General features: G+C 43.3%; 1 protein-coding gene across 1 annotated transcript in view; it reads right to left on the bottom strand.

Moving 5' to 3' along the window:
- Positions 1-616: 616 nt before the first annotated feature.
- LOC144762618 (uncharacterized) overlaps positions 617-24,307 on the bottom strand; it is a 59,624-nt gene continuing 35,933 nt past the window's right edge. Inside the window, exons 2-3 of the mRNA XM_078647846.1 lie at positions 12,862-13,405; positions 617-717 (exon numbers count right to left, since the gene is read on the bottom strand). Coding sequence (XP_078503972.1) covers positions 617-717; positions 12,862-13,405 — 645 coding nt within the window. The remainder of the gene's footprint in view (positions 718-12,861; positions 13,406-24,307) is intronic.

The following is a 24,307-nucleotide window of genomic DNA, read 5'->3' on the forward strand; positions in this document are numbered from 1 at the left end:
GGTTCAAGGACCAATCCTGGCTACGGACTGGGGTAAAGACAAGGCTCCCGACTAATCAGGTGCCCACGGGACAGGACAGATGCAGATCAGGACAGGTGACCTCAGCTATGTGCAACACCAGCGTTACACTCCTCCCTCTACGCCAATTTGGTACCCTGACTGGGTAATCGATAATTCTCCCTTCAGCAAATCTCGATTAGTCTGACAGAGTGCTCCGCCAGCACCTCTGCTCTCGATCTCCTATAGCATGCATTGGGTCAGTGACAGGTCAGCTACTCGGACAAGTCGGACAATTTCTCTATCTAAGCCTACCTTAGTTATACTATTCTCAGGGCAGTGTACCACCCCTAAATGTTGCAAATCTATGTGTTCCCCTTCAGTGATTGGTCAAAAGGAAGAGGAGAGGTCATCACACCATACTAAGATAAGATCATTTCAATTCAATATAATTGATCAAAGTTTACGCCCACAATTTATTTTACCATGTTTTTATTCCGCCCACCAATATTATTTAATCTTTATTATACAAAGTTTTATAAAGTTGCAATTCTTCTTCCTTTCCCAGGTTAGGGTTGAGGTTTTACCAGGTGCATTAGCAGAAAGACAGTCACTGGCATCAGTTCAATACCGCTGTTCGAGGTTTCTCAGAGTTCTGGACAGATGCGCAGATTAGTCTTTCAATATGGCTGTTCATGTCACACTCGGCCCAAATATGAGCTATTAACAAAGTCAAAGAAAGACACATTAGAATACAAAAATAAATGAATGCACTGTATACCACTTATCTCTATTCTAACCCCATTATTTTATTTATACTATAGCATTAATAGTTAAGCAGAACGAATTTTTTTTAGTGCAAGCAGCAGCATATGCGTTAGTATGAGTAAGCATGAAGCGACCATCTTGCCACAAGTGCGCAGAAGCAAGAAGTTCCTACCAAAAGCACAGATACGTCACACCACGTAAATGTGGCAGACGCAAGCGCAGAAAGGTTCCTGCGTTTTCGGCGGCCATTTTTAGGACACTCGGGTTACTGTTAGTAAAAGCACATAGAAAAGCTTCCCCTAGATGTATGTATGAAACCTTGCTCCAGCACACGTAACAGGAGGTGTTGCCATGGGAGGTTACAAAACGATACAAGGCGGTACTAAGGAGGGACTACTAAGCCTTTTTTCTCAAAACACAGTTTTATTAAGTCAGCAGCTAAAACAGTCTCATCTGGAACAGGAGAAAGACAATTAGTTCTAGTCAGCATTATAAGAATCAATTTGATGACTTTCATATGACATTTACAAAATAAGAAAATAAACATTTCAGGCTTGAAAACAGCAGCCCACAATTGTATAAGCAAGTGTGCCATGTACATCATAATGTCGTGTAGTTCCTACATTACCCATACATGATCTGCACGTTCCAGATAACATAAACTGTGGTATTGGTGGCAGACTGACTCTGAGCACCCCCACGGAGAATGTAAGCCTTTCAGTTTTAGCTAGCTCACAGTGCCACTAGAATCTCCTCTTATCGGGGAGAGAATAGTTTCTGGCAACCTTAGAACATGACAACCCTGATCCCTCAGGATCGTGGAAACAATGTACTACTTTTCGCTCAGTCACTCATGCTCACTTATTCGGTCTCAGGGAGTTACACAGAAGAAACAGTCGGGCGAGTTACAAAAATAATTTATTGCACCCTTGTTCTTCTAGTGTAAAATGGATGTGCTGCAACAACCGTTCGACAGTAGCAGATATATCTGATTAGCAGTACAGTGAATATAAAAGGATAGTACAGTTCTACCATCTTGATTTAACCATGAATACATACATGAATATAAAATGCACGATAAAATTGCACGTACAATGCCTATCTAGATGTACCCGAGTGCACCTAGCATGTGAGTAGGTGTGAAGCCAAGAATCCCTCTAGTATTTAGTCGAATCCCATTACCTGAAGTGATAGAGTGTGGGACCCCGTCCTGATCTCGAGTTGGACAACCGCACAGGATCTGTTAGACCACTGTCAGCTCGAGGGTCTGCATGCAGGAGCTTCAGTGTCTCTGGTCAGTGTGTCGGCCTGGAAGCCTTGGTTCCCTCTGACTAACACCAGCAAGATGTGCTGTATTTATACAGAAAGTATCTAGGGTTCCTTGGTCCCTTGTTTCTTGTGTTAGTCATTGTTGGATTTGAGGATGACGTTTGGGATGAACCTTGTACGTAGATATTATGCAGGTGGTGTAACCCCAGCCTGGTTTCCAAGAACTGTTATGAATATTCATTCATACTGTGTGAGCCTATTGATGAAGTTAAAGGACACTATTGTTCAGGGAGAAACTCTCCTTCTGCGCCCAGGACCAGAACTAAGTAAAGGTGCAATCCTAAAAGGTTCATTACTGTGTAGTGTAAGGGAGGTAATGTAGGTGAAGGTGTATGATATTACCTGGGCCTATATTAGGGTACCTATATGAAACATAACACCCACTCCTCTTCCGAATAGTCAACAATAAAAAAATGCTAGCGAACTACTCTCTTCACTAGGTCGCAGCACATAAAATTATCAGTGAGTTTCGTAAAAACATTGTCTTTAAAATCATCTAAAAACAGTGTAAGAGGGGAAAAATCTTTTTTACATCGAAAATCAGTTTTTGGAATTGATACTTAAGCTGAAGTCTTAATTGAGTTCTTTTATACAAGTCAAACTTCTACAAGGGTCAGAAGGCTATGCTTTTTCAGTGAAGAGTTTCAATTTAAGGACATTTTCCACATTTAGTTGAGTTTTGAATCCAAAAGGAAAATCCGAATTCTTTCCCAGCACACGATGAGCAAATTATAGATTAAGTGTCTTGGCTGGGAGACTCAACATCGTTGTTACCCGCCGCTGCAGAGGACGGTCCCTGTAACACCTCCCAGAGTACGTCAATGGAGTACAGATGATACTCAGAACTGCCAATAGTTGGTGCAGAGGCAGCTGGTCCTGTAGTCGATACCTGAGTGCTATTGGAAGAGCTGATGCTCAACGCAGTTGTAAAAGGCACCTGCGGGTTCTCGAGGAATGTAGCCATTATTAGGAATACGCTGGAAACATTGCCATGCATGGGACCTCACGGGTTCCAGCCTGGCGTTAAAGTCTGTAGGCGTGTCCCATGCAAGTGTCAGGCAGAGGTCCAAGACGCACTCTTCTCCCCAAAACAGGCACCGAAGAACAGGTAATATACAGTCCATCCAGACTGGTCTAAAGGGTAAGAATCAAGAGGGGCTCAGTTCCCGTAGACAAGGTGTGCCCAGATGTTGTACCATGCGCTCATGGTATTTGCACTCCAGGAGTGTTTTTGCCATCTCGTTGGTGAATGGGCCGTCCATTGCGTAGCAGAAAAATGACAATCAGGATTAACAAGATAGAGAGCAGGATCAACGGAAGACCTCCAAAAATGCTTCCCAATATGGAGTGCATAAAATTTGGAATAACACAGAAGATTGTCTGAAAGGTGCTTAGAAATCCTGATCCTGTGGTCTTAAATAGGTGTACAATACCACTCGTATTAGACATATTAAAGATACGACCCACCATTTCTGTGAAATGAAAGGGGCAGTTTGTATGTATAAGTACCTGTATCTCAGTTGAGGTCCTTGTGATTTGAAGATCAAAGGTCTCTCAAGCGGAGATTAAGGGTACAGTTTGCTGTAAAAGCATTATCTTTCAGTCTGCTCAAAGTATCAAACTGTATAATGGAAACATTCAACAAAGGCCTTAACGTTGCCTCCCTGATTGTATTCATTGGGGGAAACAATAATTGCATATAGCAAGTAACCCTGGAGTTCACAGTGACCAGATAGGCAATGCCCGAAAGCACCCCACAGCAACCTTGATCGTTCAACATCAAGTAACTCCTATTGGAGAGCAGCTTGAATACCGGAGTAATCCCTGCTGCTGGAGTCCCTTTCATGTGGCAGGACGAGTTTGCTGCCGAACCATTACAAGCTCTGTGCAGGGAAATATCCTGGCACATGGGAGAACAGCTCAAAGCGTTCCCGCAGTTAGTACCACTTAGAAATACTTCTTGATCCCCACTCCGGCATCGAAATCTGTATGGTAACTCCCAAGATTCCTTAATGTGTTTCTTACCAATTTTTTCATATTAGCCTACCTGCTTTTGCTCAATGCGACATTGTAACTGAAAAGTAGTGACCGGTAGAGTTATGTGGCCATGGATTAGCCATTCCGTTGATGGTGATTCCGCTACCGTAAAAGGTAGTCTATCCAGTTTTTCAATACACAGAATTGTATATTTTGCTCCCCTTTGTGCCATTTCCATCTTTTCTCTGTTAGATTGTATTCAGAAAACAGAGACATACTGTTGATAAAATGCCATGGCACATAGCCTGCACGCAAAGATGGCAGCGTCCAACTTAATAACATAATAGAAACGTAACTGAGATTGCCCGTGTTCAAATAGGGTTAAATCCTGTTCCAGTATATCTATCACAGAAGATACAATGTTGCCTAGGGAATATATCCTGGAGGTCAATGCAGTTAACCCATTGCCCGTATTCTCTCTGCAGCCTCTTGTTGGGATATTTTCCAAATTTCATTATAGGCAGCATAAATTCCAGCATATATGAAACGTTTCAGACAGGGTTTCCTGGGACCTAGTAAACAATTCCTAAGATCCATGTTTTGTGTGAGTAAGGATAAGTGCGGTTTCACCTCTGTGAGTGTTGAGGTCTGTAGCCAATCAAGGCACAACTTCTCAACAATGTAGGATGTCACTACCCCTGGGTGTTCTCTTTGTACATAACGTGGGTCTGGTTTATGGATACTGAAACCTTTGGTGGTACCCCCGAATCTTTTCTGACATTTGTTTGTGTCTAAGGGTCACACCAACCATTCTTTCCAAGTAGGGTCTGATCTATTGTACTGTAAAATGTCATCTGTTGTTGCCCCTTCCTGTGAAGAATTTTGCCACCCCATCATCTGTGATGGTGTTGGAATCCAGGTGTGTTAAGGTCCTTATTCTTTTTTTTAAAACTTTTTATTGGCATTTTGAATCAACATAGGCATTATTGGCAAATCAATGTAAATTTTCCACACCACCAAGCATCCCCCCACCCCCTCCCCCTCCACCCATCCCAACAGTATCCCGATCAGCAGTTTAACATTGTCTGTCCCTGTTCCACCAAGCGGTGGCTCATCACATGTTCGCGTCTTCCAGGGAGGCCCCGCAAGTCCCAGCCTCTTAGCTAAAAAGCCATATACAAGGGACCGTATCCCAATCAGCGTGGTTATGAGCATGTCAATCACTCCCCAAGCCCGCATCCAAACCATGGTATTTCTTCCATTTCCCCCATATCTTGCGAAACTTCCAAGGACAGCCTCAAGCTTTGTAAGTCACCCTCTCAGCCGCCATGTATAAATCCATTCCCCTCCTCCATTCTCCCACCCTAGGGGGTAACGGTGCTCCCCATGCTTGTGCCAAATCTCTCTTTGCCACCACTAAGGCCAGTAGGGCAAAAATTAGGTGAGGGCGATTCAGATCCACCTCAGTCGATATTCCCAGCAACACAAACTTGGGGTCAAGGGGAAGTGTCACCTCCAGAATTTTGCTCATCTCTCCCAGGATACACGTCCGAGGTCCTTATTCTTGGTTAGTCCAAGACAGGATGTCTGTTGCACAGTGTCATTCAGAAATATCATCTGCTGTGGAGTGAGGAATGCTCTAAATAGCACTTCTGTTCCCTGGACACGCCAGTCTCTAGAACCCCAGACTGATTTTAAGTCTATTGTGTCCTTCCATAGGTCATAACCCTGTTCAGACAATTGGGCAATAAAGGAAGCAGAGTAAATCTGTTTGTCAACATAATTTTCAGTGCCGATGTCGGTGTAACCTTATAATAAAATGAGGTCGGGTCAGTGGTGTTAAACCCTGAAAAATATGAACATTTCTGTGCAAATGTTTGTAAACTACTTTTTGGTGGTGTAGGGCACTGTTCCCAGTGGTGGTATTCAAAAAAATTTCTAGGTGATATAGATTTGTGCAAGAAATTATGACCATAATGTTGGTAACAGTACAGAGTGTCATAGTCTGAAGTACCTTCTAACATTTCAGTGTTCTGAAATGCGGCAGTTTTCTCTAAATCAGACAACATGTTATTAACCGTTTCAGAGTCCCAATCATCAGAAACTGTACTGAAGGTAATATTATCACTCAATGAATTACAAAATACATGAGAAATTTTTAAAAGTTCAGTAGGACCGAATATATTGAAATCAATCTTGTCCCAAACTATACCATCCGGTATAAGAACTGCTGTAATGTTCACTGATTACAAGTCTCTTTGTTCAAGATGTGAGGACTGATGTGGCTTCAGAATCAAATTTACTTTTTGGCTTGTAGAGCTTTGTTAACGGTATCGTCCATTGATAAGCATGCTAAAAATGATAAGTAAACCTAGCCAGAAAAGGAAGAACAGTATCCCAGTAATTACCCATAGTTCTACCCAAGGCGATACCAGGTAAGTCTTTTTGAGAAAGTTCAGAAAGTCCTTGACTTGCTGCTTCCGTGGTTGTTGGGCTGGCATCGTTTCTGGTTCACTTGTATCCAAAGAAAACGTATCAAAGTTCATGAAGTAGCCAGAAGCAGTTTGATCAATTGTAGGAATTGCATCGGGATTTGTTGAAATTGTAATTTGCTCTCGTCGTATCATGCTGATGTAGACATCTGTATTTGGTCTAATTGCAACTTGTTTGTTATTTTAAGTTTCATTTTGAAGTTGCACTTCTGGTTCGAGGTGAACGAGCTCCATAGCATTGTTGCATAGTCCTTTATTCCGCACAGGTGGCTCTTCAAATGTGATGAGTCTTACTGTTTGAACTTCTTGGATTGCAGCTAGAGGAGGGCATCTGCTACTGCGGAGTCCACGAGGCCTAATGCTTGGTATCGGCCACATAGTTTGGTTTGATTAAGTCGATTGAGACAAATCTTTTCTCCTTTTTTCTGGCAAGAGACTGTAAAAGTACAATTCTTGTTCCTTGAATTGCTAGGACGGGTACAGGCTTTCTGTATGGTGGTCCAAATTCTTTTTTATCCGCTATTTTCACTCTGACCAGATCCCTGACTTTTGGGATCCAGACAGGTCCTGCCGTGACTGCCTTGACTTCCCCAGTGGCAGTCTATTTCAGGTGGGCGTTACTTTGTTGTGTCCTGGATTCATTTAGAAAACAGCCAAACGATCATGGATAACAAATTGTTTCTCATCCGCCATTGTGCCTTCACAATCAAGGTCAGGTACACACATTCTCTTCCCAAATAGGACCTCATATGGAGTGACACCCCCTAGTGAACTTCTTGACTGGTTGTTGAGTGCTTGCTGTACCTCTTATAGATAATTGACCCAACTCCCGCCCTTGCCTAATACCCTAGCTGTTAAAGATTGCGTTAGGTCTCGGTTTTTCCTTTCCACAACCGTATTTCCCTCAGGATGGTACGGAGAGGAGTACCGCAATGCTACGCCCATACTTTCCGTGGCCTCTTTGTAAGCCCGAGAGCTAAACGCCGGGCCACTGTCAGAATGTTACGTGCCAACTGCGTATGTCCCTATAAATACTCACAAATCTTTGATAACAGTTCGAGCATCAGCAGAGCACTGAGGCCAAACCCATAAGAATCTTGAGCATGAATCCACTGCTGCCAAGATATACTTGTAAGCCCCATCAGATTGTAAGGGGCCGCAGTGGTCCAGATACACACAAGCAAGAGGTTTGTCTGATTTTAATAATGGTGTCTGTGCCACGCGTGTTATGGTAGAGCCTTTCATCTGCTGGCAGATGTCACATTTCAAGACATATGTCTTTAATTTGCTTTGTTAGACCTGCCACCAATAGCGCTCTTTCAACAATGAAATAGTCGCTGTAACGCCTGTATGCACAGAGCCCAAACCCTCGTGTGTTGCAAAAATCAAACCTTGCCTACAATTCGTATTTGGTATTACTCTGTCTCCCACTCCAGGAATCTGAGCATACAAAATGTTGTTTGCATCTAACTTGTAGGTGTACTTGAGTGGAAATTTATTTGGTACTGCTGAGCTGCCTTTGGGTGAAGCAATGACAACAACCCTAATCTCACAGTCTATCCTTGTTTTTGAACGAGTGATTGCAGCTACGGAAGCTGTGCGAACAGCCCCCTTTGCGTCTTCATCAGCCAATGAATTCCCTTCAACATGTACGCCATCACGTTGATGACTCAGTTTATGAATCACGTGAACCTGTGGTAGTTCATTTTTCTACTCAACTACCTGTTCCCGTAGCATTTTATGCTTAATTGTGCCACCTTTTGCATCTTTGAACCTGTTTTGTTCCCAATGATGTAGATATTCATTGTATGATTGTGCACAGTAAAAAGAATCACACACTATCAGTGTGGGGAATTCATGATCCATTTTCACTAGTGCCAGTATCAGTGCTTTTAACTCTGCCAACTGTGCCGTGTGGTCTCCTAGAGATTGTGTTTTGGTGCAACTTGGATGGAACTTCCCATCCCGCATGCGACCTTTAACGATAGCACATGCTGCGCTGTATTGTTGCTTACTCCCTATGGCCGGTTGAGCAGATCCGTCAGTGTAAATTATATATTCATACTGATCTAGAGGCAAGAGGGTATTCTTGTTCGTATTGTAGAAATGCTTGTGTTTTTAGACTCAGATCAAATCTGTATTCAACATCCGTTGCAGTAAGAGAATTAGCCCACTGTATCCATCTCAGATGTAAGGCTATTGCATTTGGAATGCTAGCCTTTGTAACAGCTTCTAAAGTTGGTACCTGTGTTACGACAGTTATGGGTTTGCCCTGAGCCAGGGCTCTTTCTCTTGCTACAGCGGTCTGAACTGCTGTCAGGATTTTCTCTGTTGAAGTGAAACACATTTCTGCGTTTGTTTACAGGTGTGATTTGTAATCGATTGGTACCATTTTGCCTTCATTAAAGGTTAAGAAAGGGTACCCGCATTGACCCGCTATTACACGGATCACTAAGTTGCGTACATTTACATGCGTCTGTAAGGGGTTTGAAGCTATCATGTCTTTTTATAGTGAACATAGGATGTTTGTGTATTCCTGTGTCTATTGCCTAACAGAAAAGTCAGGTTTTATTAAGTCGTAGAAAGGTTTTACTCTTTCCGCGTAATCAAAAATTTATATTCTGAGAAAATTTAGGAATCCCAGTATTGATTGTAAACTTTTTTATGATTTTAGAGGTTGGAGCAGCGCACACTTTTCTAAAAAGTTAGCTGCCAGACTTTTCCCTTCACTTGAAAGCTCATATCCTAAAAACAGGACATTGGGGTGGGCGATTTTTAATTTTTTTTAAATTAGATTTGTAGCCCTAAGAGGCGAATCGCATAATTATGGTGCTCACCCTGGTCAAGTGCCATTTTAAGTCATCGTCCGTCAGATGAATATCATCCACATAGGACAATGCTTCCTCATCAAAATTTTGGAGTAACTCAGTTACCCTGGCTGAAAATACCCCGCTGCTCTTTTACCCTTGAGGGAGACAACAAAATTGTCCCTGGGACCCCAACGCTGAGAATGCAGTCACACACCTGCTTTCAGGTGCTATATTTTGGCAGAAAACCCCATTCGAGATATCAAGTGTTGTTTTGTATTTTTTCCGCACAATGTTATTCATTATGTGTGCGTTTTCAACAGCGAATGTCTTTGTGCATGTGTTTAAATGTCTGTAATCTAAAATTAGACGATATGAGTTGTCTGGTTTTGATACAGGAAACAAAGGATTGTTCATTGGTGAGGAGCATGTTTCAATCACCCCTTGGTATTCAAGTTGATCTAAGATCTCCCTGACCTGTTTTTTAGCTTCTTGCTTTAATGGATATTGTCTCTGTGCATTTGGTGAGACTTTTAACGGGATCACCTGGTGGATTGAATTCTCATCCCATCCGACATGATTTTTGTACAATGCTGGAGATAGGGCAACTGCCCACTCCCGTGCATATGTATGTTTAAGATGAATGGGAATATCAGGGACATGAAGGAACGAGTTGCCGGTGAGGAGGCAGTTTAAATAGGCAGGGACCTAATTGGATGATAAGTTCATGAGACAGATTCAAGAAAATAAAGAAAATAAAGGACAGACAATGTTACGCAAAGGAGGCAGCCAATTTGTAGTGGTGAATGAAAGAAGGAACTAGTATAGAGCGAATGTTAAGGAAGTGATAATTACGCTTAGATTTATGCAAGACACTACATAAAAGAGTCAGAAAGAGATGTAAGAAAGATAGAGAAAAAATAATTAACCACCAGGGGTTGTGGGGGATGCGTTGGGACGACAGGGGGTGGAGTCACTGAGCCAGAAACCTTAATAAGTGATCTCAAAGAAGGTTTTATTTTTAGGTATGCCTTTCTGCTCCTGCTAGTTAGTCTTTCCCTTGCAAACACAGCGGGGTCCGTCTTGATGTTTCGTGGGTACTCCAGGTTGTCCGGTGGGGCAGGATGTTAGGCACGTCTTCGGAAACCGGCACGTCCGGTTTAATAGTAAAAGGGGCCGGGAGTGAGGGAAACCAAGTGCACAAGTGACAGTGCTTTCTACAGGTCGGTGAGACGTAGGTCTGGTGCTCGTGAAGGGGAAGGGTGGTAGACTACACACAATATACAACTGGGTTTCTTAGTCGGCTGGTTGGTAGCGCCGTCCCACCCAACCCGATACTGTGCCCGTACCTTGTTCAGCCACGCTCCTCCCGCGGGAGCGTGGCGGGGTGAGTCGCAGAACCGTTGGCCTCCTGGCTTGTCGCTGCCGCCTCCGGTCTGCCTTGCTGGTTCCTCCTTCTTCGTAGGCTCTGTTTCCTCTTCACTGCTCCGCTCACCGTCTCCTTCTAACTCACGGGAATCGCGGTCCGCCGTCTTCCTACTTTGTCCCTGCTTTTGTGATGCTCTCTCGATGACGTCTCTGAGGGGAGGAGTCTCGTCGTCGAGGAATCCCCAGTTAAAGGCGCCACGATCATTTTCTATCGCGGCGTCCCATCCACCCGGGTCACATGGCCAGTCCTCAAATGTAGAAGGGGTGGGCTGCTGAGAGGGGATAGAAGCTGGTAAAAGCGGAGCAGCCGACCACCAACCGTGATCTTCGTTCTGTCCCGTGGGAGGACCTTCCACCCCGTCACAGGGGTTTACAGAACTATTACTGATGTTGTACAAAGAGTTTGGAGTTATCAGAGAGAAGTGACAGAATGGCACAGTAAGACAGTTTAAATTAACGTAGTGCAATCCTCAAGATGATTGAGGCCAGTGTGTATGCTGCCAGTTCGTAAACTCCACTTGAGTTCCTCGTTGTTGAGGAGCTGTGAGAGATACGCACCTCTTTGTGGTGGCTTGATCACGCTGATGATGGTCAAATGGATGTCGTCCTCTGTATGGCCTGATGCCGGAAAATGTTCCACGAGGGGGGCATTTGGTGTTCTGCAACGTAATCGGCTGCTATGTTGGCAGATTGTTATTTGTGCTTTTTGTGTCATTTGGCTAATATAGATTTTATTGCAGGGACATAGAATTGCATATATAACATTGCAAATGCAGTTCGAAAAATATTTCCATCCAATTTTGATTTTGCCAAAGACAAATTCCTTGCATTCAATAGTAAATTTACATGCAAAACATTTCCCACACTTGACATGCCCAGTGAGTGGGGCCAAGTCTCAATGGTCATTGAGTGTACCTGTGCTTGTTGAAGTTGGCAAGGCTGCTCTGACCAAATAGTCCTTTAAGTTTTTGTTCTTTTTAAATGCAAACAATGGGTGTTCCAGTTTGAATATGCGTGCTTTGATGACCTCCCAAACTCTAAGAATGCTTTTACGTATGGTATGTGAAACAGGGGAGAAGGTTGTATTACATACTATGCGGTTCTGTGAGTGTTTAGGTTTGGGTTCTAGGAGGCAATCCCTTGGGCAATACCAGGCTCTTTTCAGGGAGTTGTGAACTAATCTGCAAGGGTAACCTCTTGCTGTCAGTTTTTTTCACAGAAGTAATCCTCTTTCAATATACAGTTCTTTCTAATGCGTAGGAACTGTGAGTAGGATAGTGAGTCTCTGAGAGCATGTGGGTGGTTGCTGTTGTATCACAGGAGCATGTTACGTTTGGTGGGTTTCCTGAACAGATTTTTGATTAGTGTACCTTCCAAATGTTGGATGTTGAGGTCAAGGAATGGAATTGTGGTTTTGCTGTGTGACAGTGTCAAATCGAACCCCTCACAGGTATTGTTTAGCCAATCAAGGAATTTTTTCATAGTAGTCTCAGAGTCTTGCCAGATCATAAAAATATCGTCAATGTATCTCTTCCACACTAAAATGGTAGTGCAGAAAAGGATTTAATGGAGACAGAATCAATCTGGTCTCAAGGGAGTCCATATAAAGTATGGCCAGGTTGGGGCAAAAACGGCCCCCATTGATGTCCCTTTAGTTTGCTGGTAATATTGGCCATCGAAGAGGAAGAAATTCCTCATGAGGCAAATTTCCAATAGTTGTAATATAAAGATGGTAGGTACCGCATGAAGGTGGGGATGTGTATTGAGGATTTGTTCAATGACCTGTAAGGAATTATTTTGGGGGATGTTTGTATAAAGCGACTCTACATCAAGAGTGCATAGAGTGTCAGAGGTTGGGTCAAATGGGTAATTTCCAACAAAATTGATCATTGCCATGATATCACGGATGTAACATTCAGTTATCGGAACAAATTCTCCAATAAAGAAGTCTACATTTTGGTCGAGCGGTTCTCAAATAGAGCCACAGCCCGAAACTATGGGGCCGCTGGGTGGGTTATCTTGATTTTTGTGTATTTTGGGTAAAGTATAGATTACCGACGCACGGGGTGACTTGGTATTAAGAAACTGATGCTCAAGTTTACTCAGAAATCCTTGTTCTAAACCCTCATCAGTCACTTGAAGGATCATATTTTGGAGTTCTGTGGTGGCATTAGTAGGCAATTTAAAATAGTGGTCGGTGTTTGCCAATTGTCTGTGTATTTCACTTTTGTAAACGTCTATTTCTTGAAGAACTATTCCACCCTCCTTGTCAGCTGGTTTGATGACCAGAGTCTCATTAGATGTTAATGTGGTCAGTGCTGCTTTCTCTTCCAATGAGATATTATATGGAATGAAGCAGCGTAAAGTTTGGAGTTGTGCGACGTCCTGGAGTACCATTTTGTTCAAATGTAAGTATCTCAGAAGGTACACATCCAAAAAGTTGGGATGGGTTGTGGGAACAAATGACAAATTGGCGTTGTTGTTATTACCGTTGGGTTGGTTACCACTGATAGTATTTGTGACGTGTCTGGCGTTCCCCTGGTGGATTGTACCAGCATTGTTGCTGTTTAACCCGGCCTCTCTTTGGGGGTTCGGGTTGGCCTCGTCCTAAAAAAGGAGTTTTAGAGGGTTGGTTAGATGTACTTGGACCTTCTCCCTGGTCAGAGTTATCTGATGAGTCAGCAGATGTATCGGAGAAGCCTACAAGGTTATTCCATCTATTGAATTGGCCCCAAGGTCTGGCGTTTTGGGGATTGTTTTAGGATCTATTAGTATAGAAATCCTTATTCAAGTAGGGGTATGCCCTTTCTTGTGTGTAAGATTTTATATTTTTCTTGACGTTTGTAGATTTTTTGTTTTGTTCTAAACGATAAAACTCACCTACAGTTTTTTGTACCTGCTGTAATGGTTTTTTTGCAATCAATTGCAGGGTTGCTATCTTTGATCTGTTTCTCTGAGTCATTGATTTTGTCGCTTAGTTTTTTGAGTTCTTCAGTGGCTGTATCAATACTGATCACCATCCAATGTCTGGAGCATGTGATGCCGATGTAACTGAAATTGGTAATATATTTGGCGATATCAGTGAATACCCCAGGGATGTTCCTAACCTGTAAGCCTGTGGGGATAATGTTAGCTTTCAGATATTCAGTCAGCATACGTATCATAAGCTGTAATCGGAGTGATTTTTTCTTGCATTTTTCTAATTGCTCAGCGAGGGAGGTGTTGGTATCTACTGCAGTGTCACCAGAGTCAGTGCATAATGACGGGCCCTCAAGGATTTTCTTGATGTAGTCATCTGAGTACAAAGGTGTGTGGTCTGAAAGAGCTCAAGTAATGTGAGAGAAAAGAAAAGGCGAGAGAGAGTGTGGAGCTAGGGAGGGGAATCAGACTACAAGACCCTTACAATCCTGCGATTGCGCTTAGCCTGTTATGAAGAACATGGGAACTCAAATAACGTTGGCCAGGGACTTCGGGTAATCAATTATTTCTAAAGACAGTGGTCTGTAGACAAGGATTAATGAAAGTAAATAATAAATATAGACCCAATCTGTACTATATTTTACAGCTGTCCAGCCGGACAGGTGTTTTTAGTATTTAGTTACTTAAATATACTGAAAATTCAGCAAGAACCAAATAAAGGCGGATACAAGCCTGTATCCAACTTAGTGGAAAGGACGTACAACATGAAACAAAAAGGCTCAGGCAGAGTAAATTGTTTGTATGAGACACATTTTGGTAGGACAAACAAATGATAGTGGAGACAACCTTACTATTAATAAGTATTAAATAAAGAGGTGTATGGCGTACAACATGTCGATGGCGTTTCGATCCTTACTAAAGATATAGGATGGAAATATAGATATGGATATAGGATCCTGCATCAGTGGCAAAGCTAGATTAAATCACAGAATCTGCTACATTACCACCACTAATCCTGCCAACTGTATCCTCACCACCTTGACTACTGGCAGAAGCCTTGTGTGACATATTAGTGTCATTGAAATTCTTACCATAGTGTTTGTTGATCTCCTCAACCAATCAAACCATTGCCCTGGTAGAACTCAGTGCACGCATACCATCTGTTTAGATGACAATCATGTTCAGCATCATCTTCGTAAATGAAGAATGAGACCAGAGACCTCTGGGGTTTTAGCTGGGGCAGGTAAGGATTCAGCATATTTAACCGCTGTTTAATTTTAAGAAACAGTAGATGATTATCAGGTGGGAGAACATCAGACTGATTCCACTCCAGGTCCTGGACCAAAAGCATTAGCACTGGAGATGCAAGGTAGGGGATACAGCCAAGAGTGGCAGCTTATTCTCAATTGACGGCCCTTCTAGAGAGCCCTTGGCTTTCTGCTTTTGTTAATTTCAGCCGGGCTCTAAAGCCCAGTTCTTTTGATTCTGCCCTGACGGTTGTACTGGTCTTCCTGTCTCCTCTTGGATCTCTGGAGCTTTCCTGACACCATGATAACCCTGGGTGAAAATAGAAGTATGAGCGTATCTTTCTCTTTCCCTCGCAGTCAAGTTCAGTCAAAAGGGGTTAATCCCTATTTTGCAACACAAAGAATGATCATTGGCGATGATACTCCTGGATGCACGTCCTCTATATAAGTACATTTAAAAAATGTGGTTAGACTCGGAGTGCAAAGATTCTATGGGAATGCCAGACCCAGTGCCTTGGTGACTCTCTTTCCTGGGTGTGGGGAAATCTTAGCGTTCCCTAATGTTGGGGCAGGGCTGCAAAGTGCAATGGCCACAATTAGTAGGCGAAGAGTGCTGTGTGTGCCTCAATCCAAGAGAGAAGGCAAGGAAGAGAAAGCCTCCACTCTGCACAACTTTTGCCACCAGTAAATTGCAATGCACAGACAAGTGTCCAGTATCCAATACCAATGTTGCTTAAACGCTGGCTGCTTTTGTGATACATTCAATCCACTCCACTTCAGGCCATGGCTAGTAATGCGGAAGAACTTAGCGTACCTCTGGATGGCGTGCTAGATCACACACAGGCATTAGAAGTAGAGGTGCAGGGGGTGCTGCAGCACCCCCAGAGATAACCATGCTAGAGGTCGGAAGGTGAATGAGCAATAACGGTGCCCTCAAATGTCTTTCTTATTACACTTGCTGTGCGTTCAAAGCCAGAGGTCAAATATTAAGCTATGTCTTCTAACAGATTGCTGCTTATTCATTTACTGTGGAGACTGGGGATTACTTTTCTTCTTCTAACTGCAAACTGAGAGGATTTTGTAAAGTGAACTATGTGGCAATCTTCCTGCAGTACAAGGAGTGTGAAAGGAAAAGCTGTAGGGTGTCACTTTTTTGCTAACACAATAAAATCTATATGCACACACATATATTGTACAGATATTTCACGATACACCAGCAGTTAAAAGCACACATGAAGAACTGTTTCTGTAATTCTGAGGTGTGATGGAAACACAGATTTTACATAGGATCATGACCTTTACTTAGTAATTTGGAAACAAAAGTCGCTGAAACTCAATTGCCACGTGTGTGCGCTACAAAGTCTTATCACAAAAATGGAATGTGAGAATGTAGTGACAATTTTAATGAAAAATGTGTATGTGACCGTGCGATACCATACCATGCTATACTAATATATTTACAACAATGTGCTGCTGTATACGCCACCTGATAAATACCACACCCTGAGTACTGTCCTGTTGAATGAACGTAGCAGCTTTGCTACACCTCTGTGTGTGACCCTTGGATTTTTCACAATTTCTATGACTTTGGTGATGTTTACTGATGGCAGCAACACCGTTTTAAAAAAAGTATTCCTTCCAGCACCCCTGAGATCACTGTGGTCATCATGTACTGCTGTGATATTAGAAGTTAGGGGACCAGTGCTCCATAGAAGTGCACAATGGTCACACCCACTCAGTCATTCAGTCAGTAATTACTTTATTCGGTTTCAGATAATAAAAAAACATAAAAATACATACATGAGATATTTATACATTTGTCAAAGAAATAAATAATTACTTTTAAAATACAATTTGGTTAAAATACGCAGCAAGGGAATTAAAAAGGAAAGAAAACACCAAGTTTCAATTATAGGTTCTTTCTGTGTCGAATACAAAATTTTAAAAACCTAGCAATGTTTAGTGCATAGAAGTCAAACTCGAGGAGTTGGAGAACTAGGAGGGCGGGGCGACAATGACGTAGTCCTAGACTTTTTAAAATTAGAACAAGATATCTCTTTCTAGGTTCTAGATAGAATTTACAGAATAGAGTCAAATGTAGGGTAGATTGGGGAGAGGTACCATCACAAGGGCATTGACAAGGCAACTGCGACCAGTCATTAACTTCAGGGAATGTGACTAGCCGAAAACAAATATTTAACCTGAACCGAGTCAGGAGAAATCTGTCGTAACTGCTTAGGTTCCAAGTTAAATAAGGCTGAATCAGCATAGAAGTTTGAATCAGTAGCGCATGCTGAGCCGAGGATTTGCTGGCTTCGACAGGCAGGCAGAGCTCCGCTAAATGGGCTAGACATTGATTTTCAACACTTTTCTCGAAATTAAGTCCAATGCTAGCGGATTAAGATAGAGTTTCTCCAACCCCATATCATGGAGGACCCCTGTACATATCGAAGCCAGCCAATCTTGTTCACATTTTCCAGCTGAAGGCAATCCCTCACAATACTCTGGGTGAAAACCAGCTTGTCAGAAGTCCATAAATGGTGCCATAGGAGTGATGAAGCAAAGCTTCGCATTTGCGACTTGCTGTAGTCATGAACCTCGCTCATGTGTAACCAAGTAATAATTTGTACGTCTTACTAACCTTTATTTCATGTTTTGAAACGAGATAAATGAAGCTTGCATATGTGTATTTCTAATACGATTAATTCGAGTCTTTAAAATGGCCGCTGCTTTGAAATAGCTTCTGCGCATGCGTCAGTCACACTCACGTGTCCTGACGTGTTTGCAGGTTTGGAGGGAAATAGTTGCGCATGCGTAATACATAGCTTTGGCAATAACGTGGTACTGCTCGTGCCATTGCTCTTGTGCCTGTGTATATGTAGCTAACATTTAGACTGCATAAGTACAATTTTAGTAATAAGTTGAAAGTACAAAACCAATGATGTGTTTTCATAACGTTATTTCTATGTATTAATTTGTTCTCGCTTACTTTTCATGTACCGCGGGAAATGGGGGTCTGACTGAGCCGAAAGCCATCTTGGAGGTCCTTACTGCGCAGGACCGTCCGCCTGGGGAAAGTCAACCTTGGCTGGTGGAACTCAGCCAGCTGGCAGGGATGGGCAAGATGCTCCTGAGAAGCTGACCTGCGAACTCAGCAGGACGGAGTCATGTGTCCCCATTCTGAAACAATGTTAATTTGTCATTGTATTTCCCTGGACTTTCTCATGAGAACCCCAATCTCGCTAGGCGGTACCCAGAGATGCAAAATAGGCATTGAAATAGAGTGTTCTGATTGGTGTGTTACCCAAATCCTATCTTAGGACCAATCCAAATTGAGGGATTCTGACACTTTGCAACATTGGGGGGTGGTACACCGTCCCCAAACTGTATATCTACCCTGGGTTCACCTAGGGAAATTGTCCGACTTGTCTGGTTTAGCTGACCTGTCACTGACCCAACGCACTCAATAGGTGACTGAAGATACAGAGCACTGCGGAGTACTCTGTCCGAAATTGACCATAGACTAAGGTTCTACTGAACCTTAAAGTGCTGGCGAAGCACTTTGCTGGGAGTTCGCTGACCCAATCGGGGTCTTGATCGATAACTGCAGAGAGGGTGGAGCGCAGGCGTTGCTTCCGAACTGCGGGTGCTGGTCCTGTCCTGAGGGTTTCCTGTCCTGTCCTGAGGTCCTGTCCTGATTCCTAATCTGAGGGTTTCCTGTCATGTCCTGGGTGTCCATTCTGCACCTGCTGTCCTTTGAGGGGTATCCTTCCTTGAGGGTTTCCTGTCCTTAACTGACCCGTGGCCAGGGTTTGGTTTCCACACCAGTCTAGGTAAATATTGCTCTGAATCTTTCAAAACTTGCACCTTTCTATTTTCCTGTCTTTTGCTTCAATAAAGACACACCTTTGCATATGTTGATTTTTCCATGCTTTTGCCGCAAATTATTGAAACGTAAAGTCATTGCATATTTTCATAACGTTTCCCATGTTACCCTACCTGTTAGAAATTATATTTTGCATTGCAGTTTGTCATTTCCTGATATGGTCTAGAACGGCCTTTCTTAAACTGTCCAAAGAACTTTTGCCCTAAATGCATAGCGTTTTCCTGTTGCATCCCATAGTAGCATTTCCATGATTACCCTGACTTTATTTCTCTATAGTTATGTACTTTTCATTATCTTGATTATCGATTGCCTTATCCTTGTAAATCTAATGCTTACTGAGAACGAACTTTAGATAAAGACTTTAAAACTTCCAGTTGTCCGTGGTCATTTTACAAAGGTATTGAATGTCATTTTGAGTTGTATTTTGCTGCCTTTCCTTTTACAGCTAGCTCCCTGATCCATTGTGGTCATAGGTACCCGTGTCGGTCGATGAAAAGTCGGGTACGCTGAGGAATAACAGTAGGGAATTCACACAAATTGGTAGCAGCCCGTGAAGTCACCCGGTCAATGTATATGGTGAATTGAAATATATGGGCCCGAAGCGGCGAAATTATTGGTTGGGTGACCTCGCGCGCTCTATCAGTTTTTCTGGTAGCAGAGGTATGGTTAGGGACTAGTTAAAAGTTAGGTAGGACTAGTTAGTCTAGTCAAGTCGGTAGCTGCTAGTATATTAATGCTACTACAAGAGCGGCCGTTCCGAGGGACCTGATCATTCTCTTGAGAATACGCTGCTTTGAAATTTATGAATTGTTTTATCATTGTTATTCTTGTTCTTATATTGTTATATGTATTAATCCATGCATTTGTAAATCGTCTCGTTCAATGTTGTCTGAACTCCCCGGGGAATTGAAAAGGCAAGTGGTGAATAGAATCCATTGCCTTGAGGTCGCAGGCTCAAGGAAGGTTAGGTGCAGGTTAGGTACAACCGGGAAGCACTAACTAGGGATTTTTTCTGAATACGTGTGTGAATAAATGTTAGTAACGAGGTTCATTGGCAAAATTCCCATAGTGGCGTAACCTAGTAAGGGTCACATCGGAAGAGTAGCAGGTTCATTGGAGCTTGGGTGAAAGCAGAGGGGTCCGCTGGGAAACCCTAGACTCGGATATATCCCGGAGAAGTGGATGAGTTTAGGGAAGTAACAGGTTCACTGATGCTAAAGTGAAGGGTAGGCGGAAGAGATCTACCCGCAGCGTGTGAAAAGTAAATGGAAGTAGTTTACTTGCAGTAAAATAACTCTTTCTCTGTCTAGACACTTGAGCACTGTGGCGAATGTGTATTCGTTGTAAAATAACCAAGCACTAGCACTTTAGAAAGAAAGAAAGTTTCCGTTACCTTGTGAAGGGAGGGAGTCAGCCGCGAAGCGTCTCTGACGTCACTCCGTGCCGCGCTGGGATTGGTAGAAACAGCGGGCGGGTAGCGGGGCTGGAATTGTGAAGGAGGGGTGAGCGCCGAAGAGTGAGAACTGTCTCACGAAGGGGCCGCGCACCCATTGGTCGAAACTATTTTGAACGCGTGCACCCCATTGGTCGCACGGAATTGCAAGACGCGTTCTGATTGGAGGTAACTTTGTAAACAAAGTTAAGCGTAGAAATCGTATGTGGCACTCGTATTGTCCAGAGACTAGACCCGATCCAAGAAGCCAAGGGTTTGAAAGGGATCAGTGGAAAGCCAATAGATACGATATTATGTACGGAACTAAGAGAAAAATGTCCCTTGTAAATAGGGTAAAGAATTACTTCAAAACGGACAAACCGATTAAATCCAGAGAGGGCGTTATTGTCCCACCACCCAATACTCCCGCCTCTTTCATGATGTTTGATCGAGGGTACAATACCTGTGTGTGGTTGGAAAATTGGGTGAAATACACAAAAGATGACGGAATATTGGCTTTTCCGTTAGACGGTACTTTCAATGGTAGGATTTTATTTAATTTGAGAACCCGAATGAATGAATTGCATCCCAGACCGAGACTAACGCAGTATGAGGCATTAGAGGAATGGGAGATTGAGGCTTTCGAAAGAGAGAAACCCCGAATGGACAAAGGTCTGACCAAGTGGTACCCGAGGCTGAAACAAGAGACCAGGGATAAAAGGATGAAACAGTGGAGACAGAGCATGATCGTTGAGGGTCTGTTTCCCATGATGCCAGCATGTACCCCTTCTGCAGGAGAGAAAAGGACAGAAAAGAGTAAGCATTGGGGAGCTCTTGGGGAGTCAGACGATGAATTATTAGATGACATCTTTACGCGAAGTCCGCCCCCTTATAATGAGGGAGCCCGACCTTCCAGTACAGGAGAAAATCCCCAGCGTCCATCTATTAAGGAAGAGGACAGATCCCTAAGTAGGGGGGGAGGTTGTCAGATACCGCCCTATTTTGAAAATCCCGGACCCGTGGAGGTGAGAGATATATATCCTAGAGTGCCCGTAAGCCCGGAGGAAAAATATTCCAGCAAGAGAGTCTTTTTCCCCGGACCTCTTTATGAAAACGAAGAAAAACCATTAAGTTCAGGAATGCCCTTTTTACAGCCTCCATATGAGGAAGAGCGCAGGTCATTTGGTACAGGAACTTTGTTCCCAAAACCAAATTATGGTGGAGGACCAAGTGAAACGCATCCTACTGCCCCGAGCTTTACCCCTCACCTGACCCCACAGATAATACCTGACCGAACAATAGGAAGAGTACTAGATGAAAGGGAACAAGAGGTCCTAGCTAGACAGAGAACAGAAATAATTCAGAAAATCTCCCAGTTAAATAACAGTCCTGAGGCTTTGACTATTCCGGTAACAATTGGACCAGTGGTTCCGTTATATGGGAATAATCAGGGAAGTCCAAACCCTCCAGTTATTAACCCAATCATGGCCCCACCAAGGCAGGAGCCCCTACTGATAGACGATCAGTCCAATGAGTGCGAGTCCGAAGTTGTGTTCTTGGACCTGCCAAACAAACAGACCGGGAAGGGAATGCAGAAGAGGCATAATCCTTTTAATGCGAAAGAAATTAAATTAGAATCAACGTCAGGTACTAGGAGTGTCTCTCTGGTAACTCCGGAGGAAATTGAAAATTGGAGTCGTGAATTAGAAAAACAGACTCCGCAAACGAAACCTTTAGACCTCTACAAACTAAGGGTAGAAATAGAGGAATTAATGGCAGGAAATGTGGGATTAGACAGATTAAATACCTACTCTGAAGAAGAGTTGCTGTTTATGTGTAAAAGCCTTACCAGAAGTACCAGAGTGCTCCACGAAAAGCTGACAGACACTGCAGCTAGTATGGGGGTAGATATTTCCAGGTCCAAGCCCTTGCAAAAACCTTACAGAGCTGAATTCTCAGACAAAGATATAGAGAACTTGAATGTGTCAGGGAAAAAGTTGCAGATTAAAGAGTTGCTAGCAATTTTGCAAAAATGGGGAGACGTGGAAAAATGGAAAAGCAGGTGGGCACGAAAGAAAGATGAGGCTCGATCCAGACAAACGACCCCTGAGTTCGCTTTGAGAGAAGTAGACAAGCCCGAACAGTTATGCCCCATGCGTGAAGTACCAGGTGGGAGGTATGTGCACGTTCCATGGTCCAGACAGGATATTGTGTCCTTTACTAACGATTTCCCGAAATTGCGCGAAAAGCCAGTGGACTGGTACCGGCAGGTGGAAAGGTTCGTAAAAGTGCAAAAATGCCTGTGGAAAGACCTGGATGGATTTTTCGATATTGTGGTCCCGGTAGATCTATGGACCGAGTGTAAAATAGCCATAGCCTGGCCTAGTGAGGAGTACCCGAGGGACTCTAACACAGGGGAGCCGTCGATTGAAGTGATGAAAAAATATGAACAAGTAATTCAGCATTTGAAAAATAAGGTGCCCGCAAAGGAAACTGATTGGACCAGGATAGATAGAACGACGCAGGAAAGAGACGAGACAGTACACTCCTATTATGAAAGGCAGGCTGTTGCAGGTGTTTAAAACCTACAGTGGTATAGATAACATCGAGATGAAGGATATGACGCATTTCATTTACAGGTTTGTAAACGGTTTAAGACCCGAAATTTGTCAGTGGATAAAGGATAATAAAATCTGTTGGCATACCAAGAAGGTAGACGAGGTCCTACGGTATGCAAAATACTGTGAGGACGAGATGGCAGAAAAGAAGAAGGCTCTCAAGCAGAAGGTTATGTGGGCTCAAGTGAAGCTCGCAGAACAGCAGGAAAAACAATTGAGTAACATGGCCAAAAATACTCAGAACCAAGGTCCTGGGGGTGGGGGAGGAGGTAAGCCCCGGCACAAAATGAGCAGAGAAGAGGCTATGAAGAAATTTCCCTGTCACCAGTGCGGAGAAATTGGACACTGGCGAAACGAGTGTCCTTATTTGCCTGACGATAACCCCAAAACACCTGATTTAACTCCACAGACGCAGAAAGAAAGACCAAGAAAGACTCAACCACAGGTAAAAACGATTCAGGTGCCCCGAGCTCCAAAGCAAGTATATAAGGGAAAATCCACAGAGGGTGATGAGGTAGAAGTCTGGGAAAGCAATGAGAACAGAAATGCAGCAACTTCGCAGTATTTGTTAAACGATACCTTCCTTTGTGATGACCAGTACTGACGGGGCCTGAGAGGGGAGGACGAGGAGTGCGTACTTGGCGCCTCCTTGCCGGTAGACCAGTCCGGACCATACATTGAAGGAAAGGTTGACGGAAATGATGTCACTTTTCTGTTGGACACTGGTGCTACCCGTTCTACTGTGAGAACAGTGGACGTTCCAAACCTACCCCTCTCGGGAGAAGCCATCCAAGTAGTGGGTGTATCTAATCAATTGATTAGTACTCCTGTTACCAAACCAATGGAAATATCAATTGGAAACTTTAAGGAAATGCATAGATTTGTTGTTTGTGACACCAGTCCAGTGAACTTACTGGGACGTGATTTGCTGTGCAAAATGAACTGTACCATCTTTTGTACACCAAAGGGAGTTGAAATTCAGACCCCAGATGAAGATGGCATCTATAAATTAATGTTAATCAGAACTGACTCAGAGATTAAACGAATGACTATGCAGGATTTGCCCAAAGAACTCCAAGAAGCAGTGAAGCCAGAAGTATGGGACTTCACTTGGAAGGATGTAGGGTTAATGAAAAACGTGGACCCCATACAGATAGCAATCAAGGACAATGTCAAGTCAAGTCAAGTCAATAAATTTATATAGCGCACTACATACCCAGAGGGTCTCAAGGCGCTTGAGGAAGGGTGGGGAATTACTTGTCGAATAACCAGGTTTTAAATTGCTTTCTGAAGGCTAGGTGGTTTTGAGTAAGGCGGAGGTGAATGGGAAGGGAGTTCCAGGTTTTAGCCGCTAAATAGGAGAAGGATCTTCCTCCCATGGTGGTTTTGTTGATGCGTGGAACAGCA

Source organism: Lissotriton helveticus, chromosome 6 (assembly GCF_964261635.1).
Source record: "Lissotriton helveticus chromosome 6, aLisHel1.1, whole genome shotgun sequence".
Lineage (NCBI taxonomy): Eukaryota > Metazoa > Chordata > Amphibia > Caudata > Salamandridae > Lissotriton > Lissotriton helveticus.